The following is a 10,194-nucleotide window of genomic DNA, read 5'->3' as shown; positions in this document are numbered from 1 at the left end:
CATGTTCATTAACTGTGAATTTAACTTTAAAAAAAATTACATTATTAACATTACCTTCACATGTATCTCATATAGTCTCGTTGTTTGTGATATGTGTGAAACCGTGTGAAACCGTGAAACATGTCTTAAGTGATACATTGATACTGTGTATAAAGTAGGCTGATATAAATAGAAGCTACATATCCCAATGTTTTAGTGTGTGTCACCATGTTGTAAATCATCTACTTATAAAAATGTTTAATGCCTCCATCATGTAAACTTTTCACTTCGTTAAATCTGGTAAAAACTTTAGTCATTTTTTTTTGTGGGTGCAAGGAACGCCTTTATAAAAATAACCGTTACTTTTAAAAGAAAACATCAGCTTTATACATCATAAGTAGGATTGTCAAGCCTACCAGTGGTCAAGGTTATATGGGATGTTTTATATGTACAGACTTGTGGCCGGTTGTCGTGTAGGAAAAAATATGTGTACACGTAAGGTAGTGTATATAGGAGGTGACACACAGTTATTTAAAAAAAAACATTAAAAAAAACATGCCGTAATCAATATTTGTATCAACATATTTTATCACATCGGCGACAGACGTGATAGTTACGGTCATCACTTGATCAGGTGATAAAGAAACAAAAACGTCAATGTTTTTACATTCTGTTATCTGATACTGTTGTATTGAAGATTTATAGACTGAACAATACATTAGATCATGTTTAGCGACATAGTGACAAAAACACACAGAATGCGATCACTGTAATCAGATAAATTTAACTAGTCACGAGAACTTTGAAAAGTGTCCAATGTTTTTGTTGTATATCTCCCTGTACACAATCCTATGCATGAACCTGCTATAGCTTAATTCTTTATCGTATGAATTGTTATCGTATTATGTTAGTTATTGACTTGTGTTATAGCAGTCTGATATCTGTCTGTGTGAGATATCAATTAGACACCTGACGTTGTGTGATATCAATTAGACACCTGACGTTATGTGATATCAATTAGACACCTGACGTTGTGTGATATCAATTAGACACCTGACGTTGTGTGATATCAATTAGACACCTGACGTTGTGTGATATCAATTAGACACCTGACGTTGTGTGCTATCAGTTCAACACCTGACGTTGTGTGATATCAATTAGACACCTGACGTTGTGTGATATCAATTAGACACCTGACGTTGTGTGATATCAATTAGACACCTGCCTGACGTTGTGTGATATCAATTAGACACCTGACGTTGTGTGCTATCAGTTCAACACCTGACGTTGTGTGATATCAATTAGACACCTGACGTTTTGGAATATCCGTTAGACACCTGATGTTGTGTGATATCAATAGACACCTGACGTTGTGTGATATCAATTAGACACCTGACGTTGTGTGATATCAATTAGACACCTGCCTGACGTTGTGTGATATCAATTAGACACCTGACGTTGTGTGCTATCAGTTAAAGACCTGACGTTGTGTGATATCAATTAGACACCTGACGTTTTGTGATATCCGTTAGACACCTGATGTTCTGTGATATCAATAGACACCTGACGTTGTGTGATATCAATTAGACGCCTGACGTTGTGTGATATTAATTAGACACCTGACGTTGTGTGATATCAATTAGACACCTGACGTTTTGTGATATCAATAGACACCTGACGTTGTGTGATATCAATTAGACACCTGACGTTGTGTGATATCAATTAGACACCTGACGTTGTGTTATATCAATAAGACACGTGACGTTGTGTGATAATAAATTAGAAACCTGACGTTGTGTGATATCAGTTAAACACCTGACGTTGTGTGATATCAATTAGACACCTGACGTTGTGTGATATTAATTAGACACCTGACGTTTTGTAATATAAGTTAGACACCTGCCGTAATGTGATATTAATTAGACATATAACGATGTGTGATATCAATTAGACACCTGACGTTGTGTGATATCAGTTAAAGCCCTGACGTAGTGTGATATCAATTAGACACCTGACGTTTTGTGATATAAGTTAGACACCTGACGTTGATGATATCAATTAGACACCTGACGTTGTGTGATATCAATTAGACACCTGACGTTGTGTGATATCAGTTAAACACCTGACGTTGTGTGATATCAATTAGACACCTGACGTTGTGTGATATCAATAGACACCTGACGTTGTGTGATATCAAATAGACACCTGACGTTGTGTGATATCAATAGACATCTGACGTTGTGTGATATCAATTAGACACCTGACGTTGTGTGATATCAATTAAGACACCTGACGTTGTGTGATATCAATTAGACACCTGATGTTGTGTGATATCAATTAGACAACTGATGTTTTGTGATATCAATTAGACACCTGACGTTGTGTGATATCAATTACACACCTGACGTTGTGTGATATCAATTAGACACCTGACGTTGTGTGATATCAATTAGACACCTGATGTTGTGTGATATCAATTATACACCTGACGTTGTGTGATATCAATTAGACACCTGACGTTGTGTGATATCAATTAGACACCTGACGTTGTGTGATATCAATTAGACACCTGACGTTGTGTGATATCAATTAGACACCTGATGTTGTGTGATATCAATTAGACACCTGACGTTGTGTGATATCAATTAGACACCTGACGTTGTGTGATATCAATTAGACACCTGACGTTGTGTGATATCAATTAGACACCTGATGTTGTGTGATATCAATTAGACACTCGACGTTGTGTGATATTAATTAGACACCTGACGTTTTGTGATATCCGTTAGACACCTGACGTTGTGTGATATTAATAGACACCTGACGTTGTGTGATATCAATTAGACATCAGACGTTGTGTGATATCAATTAGACACCTGACGTTTTGTGATATCAATTAGACACCTGACGTTTTGTGATATCAATTAGACACCTGATGTTGTGTGATATCAATTAGACACCTGACGTTTTGTGATATCAGTTAAACACCTGACGTTGTGTGATATCAATTAGACACCTGACGTTGTGTGATATCTGACCTTACCACATTAAGTATGTGTTTACCTGAGCAGCACTGAATGTATGAATTTAAAGAAATTTCTATTAAAACTACCAGACATGTGAATCTAATATTTTAATCCGACTGTCAAAAGTACACGTTTCAGCACTTGAAGTATTTCAAGTATGTGACGTCATTACTTGCTAGCTGAGAGGCCATAGCATGTCGTCATAGGATTAGAGCAACAGTTTTTATCTATCTTATAAACACCTGGACGTTCAGGAAACTGCCTGTGTTGAAGATGTATTGACCAGAGTACACTTTACTTCAGTAAGACATGCTTTATACAACGGTAATTAACGATATATCCTTTAGTAAGACATGATTGAAACAGCGGCAATTAACGATATAACCTTTAGTAAGGTTTAATTGAAACAGCAGCAATTAATTACATAAACTATAGTAAGACATGATTGAAACAGCGAAGAGAAAGAATTATTAACCGCCAACCACGTAATGGCCAAATTGAGTCGGTAGATAAAATGTTTAGCGTCAATATTGAGAGTCCCTAGATCTAAACTTTAGCGTCATTATTGAGAGTCACTAGATTCAAAATTTACACAAAAACGAGAAGGAAAAACGATTTGCTGTAAAATGATTATCTACGTTAATTTTTAATAACATTGAAAAAAATACTTTACAACTTCTTCTCTGATAATATATTGAGAACTATAATTAGCACATTAAAAAAAGGTAGAAACAGCACTACAACAATAAGACAAGAAATCCTAATATATAAAAGCCCATGTGCGCAATTCACGCTGTCTCCCTCTCTTTCTCTTTCTCTCTCTGTCCGTAACATATGTTCACAGGCTATGATATCAATATCTTCAGCGATATATGGAGAACTTGATACGTACTTTTGTTTGAAAAAGAATACGTTAGATGTTTTTAATATATAAACACAATTTAATTTTAAGAAGAAAAATTAAAATAAAGGCATATTGAAATGTAGAAAAACAAATTTAATTATGCAAACTGTTCATAGTTGTGACACGAACGCCATAAACAATGATTTAAAAAATGTTTACACTAAGGAACCAACACAAAACTAATGGCGTCATCTTCCGATTTTAGAATATAAAGAAATGAAATAATTCATTCAAATTTGATTTTGATCTACTTTCGCTGTGATATGTGTACAGTACAATTTTATCCGCCTAAACTTCAAATATTTACTCTACCAATTTAAATTCTAGATCTAGTTCGAGATATAGATCTACACTAGTCTGTAACTAGATCTAGAATCTATTCGAATAATAAATTTATATACTAAATCATTTCAGGCCTTAATTATTTATAGAAATGTTTGTTTTCATACTGGACAAGAGCAGACAACTACAAGTCACATTCTGCCCATAACCCACTATAATTTAATCCCGTAGACTTGGATCCAGTATGGGGGTGGCTGGACCAAGCACAACCTATTCTGTACACAAAAGCCCCACTGCTACCTGGACAGGTACAAGTTGTGTACGTGTACCTGGTCAATTTACCCTTCGCCACATGCCCGTTCACATCCGGTCTGGGTAACTCCTGCCTGTGTAACCAGTGACCTACAGAGACCTTCTTAGACCAGCCATGAGGATGTGACACTATAAAGGTCAGCTTGTCCACATCTCTACGACTCTTGTATTTGTCCTCTAGTTTTTGCCATAGATCAATAAACCGAATCATTATCTTTTGCAGATTGTCACCTATATCTAAATCATGTGTCGCACAATTTAAAATTGACATATCTCCCACAGAGTTTGACCCACTATCCTTCCACCCATAAATCTTGACCACTGGACTTTTATCATCATCAAACCACAACCTGCAGTTGGACTTTCTCGCCTCACTCTCATCAAAAACAACATGTGTAGCTGTCGCCACCTGAATCCTCCACCACACTTTGCTGGGTGTTTTTGACTTTAGGCAATCGGGACATGGACAAGTTCTGTAATCCCTCATTTGTTCTGTAATCTTGGTTGCACTAAACATCCTCCCTGTCCCTGTCCTCATTACTTTCCTGCCCCTGATACTGTAGCAAGGATATGGATCTTTAGTACCTGGTATAAACTCTGGTCTGTCAGGACTGGTGAAGTTAACGCCTATCTTGACTGTTTGGTAGGCCACAATTTTTATAAAGTCGTACAGGTCGTTGTCATGGTAACCAGGAGGAAAGTGTTCAAGACAGAATTTATTTACGGGTACAAACTCTTCATGACCAGGATTTTTCTTGCAGTTTGTCTGGTGTTGATGTAATTCTGCCTCACTTTGACCTTCAAGACATTCTTGTACTTCATGTGTACCTATATAGGTACACAAAAGGATTGTTATTACTGTAAACATTTCATTAGATGGTAAATATAAAATTGAAAAATAATACAATAGAATTCCATGAAATCTCACTAAAAATTAAGCATCCACTTAAGTCAAATGTATTGTCACATTTCATTGTCACCGGGCCTTGACTCACGTGCCGAGATTGAAACGAAGCGGTCCGTTAAAATAGGTAAAATGTAACTCGCCCGTTTCGATAAGCACAACAAAAGCAGTATAAAGCAAATTAAATAAAAGCTTGTAATAATAATCGCTTATAAAAATGTACAACCGCGAAATAAATTCTCGAAACATCTTAACCATCACCATCATGCTGTAAAAATATTTTTTAAAAATACAAGCAGTGGCGTAACGAGGTTGGGTGTCACCCAGTCCGGCACGTAATGGTGTCACACCCAGAGGCGTAGCGACCCTTCCAGGGGACAAACTTTCAAGTTTTCTTTTTGCACCCCCTCCCCGTCTCACACTTTTGATTTGCACCCCCCCCCCCCTCCCCTCAAACTTTCGATTTGCACCCCCCCTCAAGTTTTTCTCTATATATTTTGCTATTTTCTGCCTTGGTGTCACCCCCCCCTAAATGGTGTCACCCGGTGCGGTCCGCACCCCCCCTCGCTACGTCCCTGAATACAGGGACTTCATCTAAACCAAATAATTGACCAGTCTTATTAAATAAGGACTACATCTAAACCAAATAATTGACCAGTCTCATTAATCAAGGACTTTATCTAAACCAAATCATTAACAAATCTCATTAATCAAGGACTACAAATAAACCAAATCATTAACCAATCTCATTAATTAAGGACTACACCTAAACCAAATCATTAGTCAAGGACTTCATCTAAACCAAATCATTAACCAACCTCATTAATCAAGGACTACATCTAAACCAAATCATTAACCAACCTCATTAATCAAGGACTACACCTAAACCAAATCATTGACCAGTCAAATTGTTTATTTTTTTAAATATCTGCATTATTTTGTTTTAAACAATAGGACAATAAATGGACATTACCTGAAAAATATTGTGATATGTCATCTTCACTTGTCATACTGTTGTGTTCATCTAAATTACCCAAGATATTTCCTTTTGATAAAATACAACATAGTAATTTAAATATCAGCACCAATAGACAAATATATCATCAAATAAAAATATAATTAATTTGATTACCTGTGAAATTGTTTGATAGATCATTGCTGGTCATTTTGTCATTACTGGCCATCTTTTCATTACTGGCCATCTTGTCATTACTGGCCATCTTGTCATTACTGGCCATCACTCTAGTCTTAATGTCATTAGTTGCAGTTTATTATTTCAATTATTTGTGACCTCCACATGACATATAATCTGCAGCAAGTGTAATATAGCAAGTCAGTATGCATTTTAAAACAAAAATATTAACATTACTAAAAAAATAAAATTCCTCCAAAAAAAAACAACAACTTTATATACAGCTTTCAAGGACATGGAAAAAATAGATTGTTCAACTAGAATTACTACATCTCAGAATAGGTTTTGTTTAAAATGTTGAAGTCATTTATCAGTGACTCTATCTGAAACACAAATATTATCCCATGACGTAACATGAACCAAAGCTAAATCAAACGAATATATCAATTTTACATAAAAGCCAAAATTAATATATTGCTAGATTGCCAACGTCGTTTACTAATTGGCTTCGTCAGGTATGTGATGTGTGCAACACAATAATAATCTGCGATCCTGATGGGTCATTGTCGTTATGAAATGGTGCTAGAAATGTGTTGGGTAATGGAACAGTCACAGAAGTGTCCTTATGAAATGGTGCTAGAAATGTGTTGGGTAATGGAACAGTTACAGAAGTGTCGATATGAAATGGTGCTAGAAATGTGTTGGGTAATGGAACAGTTACATATGTGTCGTTATGAAATTGTGCTAGAAATGTGTTGGGTAATGGAACAGTTACAGAAGTGTCGTTATGAAATGGTGATAGAAATGTGTTGGGTAATGGAACAGTTACAGAAGTGTCGTTATGAAATGGTGCTAGAAATGTGTTGGGTAATGGAACAGTTACAGAAGTGTCGATATGAAATGGTGCTAGAAATGTGTTGGGTAATGGAACAGTTACATATGTGTCGTTATGAAATTGTGCTAGAAATGTGTTGGGTAATGGAACAGTTACAGAAGTGTCGTTATGAAATGGTGCTAGAAATGTGTTGGGTAATGGAACAGTTACAGAAGTGTCGTTATGAAATTGTGCTAGAAATGTGTTGGGTAATCGAACAGTTACAGAAGTGTCGTTATGAAATGGTGCTAGAAATGTGTTGGGTAATGGAACAGTTACAGAAGTGTCGTTATGAAATTGTGCTAGAAATGTGTTGGGTAATCGAACAGTTACAGAAGTGTCGTTATGAAATGGTGCTAGAAATGTGTTGGGTAATCGAACAGTTACAGAAGTGTCGTTATGAAATGGTGCTAGAAATGTGTTGGGTAATGGAACAGTTACAGAAGTGTCGTTATGAAATTGTGCTAGAAATGTGTTGGGTAATCGAACAGTTACAGAAGTGTCGTTATGAAATGGTGCTAGAAATGTGTTGGGTAATCGAACAGTTACAGAAGTGTCTTTATGAAATTGTGCTAGAAATGTGTTGGGTAATCGAACAGTTACAGAAGTGTCTTTATGAAATTGTGCTAGAAATGTGTTGGGTAATCGAACAGTTACAGACGTGTCGTTATGAAATGGAGCTAGAAATGTGTTGGGTAATGGAACAGTTACAGAAGTGTCGTTATGAAATTGTGCTAGAAATGTGTTGGATAATCGAACAGTTACAGAAGTGTCGTTATGAAATTGTGCTAGAAATGTGTTGGGTAATGGAACAGTTACAGAAGTGTCGTTATGAAATAGTACTAGAAATGTGTTGGGTAAATGGAACAGTTACAGAAGTGTCGTTATGAAATGGTTTTAGAAATGTGTTTTCTAGAGTAACTCTGACAGGCAAGTCCCCAGTTACTACAGTGTCGTCTGTTGATGATTACGGTACTTTGAAGTTCCAGGTGGTTTTGTTACACTCTGACGTCATTGTGTTCGTCCAGCTCCAATGGACACATGAATGACGTCAGGGAGAGTAACGCTATTCTAGCCTAACTCACCCAATCACCTTCTAAAATCAGCGAATTAAAATATCACTCTCTGATTAAATATGTCTTCATTTTGTTTTTGAACAATGTCTAACACATAAAATAAAACAACAAACAATATACAACAACAAACGAAATAATACAACAACACACAATATACAACAACATACAATATACAACAACACACAATATACAACAACACACAATATACAACAACACACAATATACAACAACAAACGAAATAATACAACAACACACAATATACAACAACATACAATATACAACAACACACAATATACAACAACACACAATATACAACAACACACAATATACAACAACACACAATATACAACAACACACAATATACAACAACAAACGAAATAATACAACAACACACAATATACAACAACACACAATATACAACAACACACAATATACAACAACACACAATATACAACAACACATAATATACAACTATACACAATATACAACAACACACGAAATAATACAACAACACACAATATACAACAACACACAATATACAACAACACACAATATACAACAACACACAATATACAACAACACACAATATACAACAACAAACGAAATAATACAACAACACACAATATACAACAACACACAATATACAACAACACACGAAATAATACAACAACACACAATATACAACAACACACAATATACAACAACAAACGAAATAATACAACAACACACAATATACAACAACACACAATATACAACAACACACAATAAACAACAACACACGAAATAATACAACAACACACAATATACAACAACACACAATATACAACAACACAAGAAATAATACAACAACACACAATATACAACAACATACGAAATAATAGAACACATGAAATAAGTGTGTCCTGGACAGACAGAGCGCAAATACATGAATCCTAGTGTACACAGCTTTATGTACAAATAATAAACATATACATGTGCTTAAGATAATGTAGTTCATACAGATACTGTTTCAGTATCAATGGTAAATAAGATGGGATTAATCTCCCCTAAACTTTCTCATAAATTCTTATGTAACACTACGTGGGATGGCAACTTGGGATATCATTTTTAATCAATTTCTACATAATTAAACATTTAAAATAGAATAGAATATCGTAAAAACAAAACGAAAATTCGCACCAAAAAACAACAAAAAATGTGTGTATTATAGTGCTGATCATTACTACTTTGAAGGAGGTCGGAGTGGTCGAGCCAGTAAAGCCCATGGTTGTTAAACCGAAAAGTCTCAAGTTGAAAATCCCGAGCAGATGAGGCGATATAGCTGACTTGTTGTTTTTCTTGGTTGGACAAAGGCTATGGAAGCAAAACCAAAAATATAAGCCAGCTGAAATCGGCCTATATGGTGCACAACAAGTTGACACGTATAATTAATCCCTTCCAACACTTAAATAAAAGAACGAAAAAGAAAGGAATAACTTTATAAAGAAAAAAAATAATTTTCAAAAAGTTAATTAAGCATCTAATTATGTAACATTTTAGGTCACAATAGATTGCTTTCAAATCGTGACCAACGTAAAAAGTTTAAAATAACTCGGTCAGGAAAAGGTGTTAGAAATTTTGTTCGCAATTTTCCGAACCGGAAATTATCAAACATTAAAAAAAAAATACAGAAAATTAGATCTTTTACTACGAAATTTCATCTATC

General features: G+C 35.2%; 1 protein-coding gene across 5 annotated transcripts in view; it reads right to left on the bottom strand.

Annotated features, from left to right (window-relative positions):
- Positions 1–4,339: 4,339 nt before the first annotated feature.
- LOC131936721 (uncharacterized) overlaps positions 4,340–10,194 on the bottom strand; it is a 302,556-nt gene continuing 296,701 nt past the window's right edge. For all 5 annotated transcript variants that reach the window (XM_059293783.1, XM_059293785.1, XM_059293784.1 and 2 more), the window contains one exon: positions 4,340–4,853. In XM_059293783.1, coding sequence (XP_059149766.1) covers positions 4,376–4,853 — 478 coding nt within the window. In that variant the 3' untranslated portion in view covers positions 4,340–4,375. The remainder of the gene's footprint in view (positions 4,854–10,194) is intronic.

The sequence above is a fragment of the Physella acuta genome, unplaced genomic scaffold (assembly GCF_028476545.2).
Source record: "Physella acuta isolate Inbredline_101_S28 unplaced genomic scaffold, ASM2847654v3 ptg000186l, whole genome shotgun sequence".
In the NCBI taxonomy this organism is placed as follows: domain Eukaryota; kingdom Metazoa; phylum Mollusca; class Gastropoda; family Physidae; genus Physella; species Physella acuta.
Note: the sequence above shows the minus strand (reverse complement) of the source record. Positions and strands in the feature narration are given on the sequence as shown.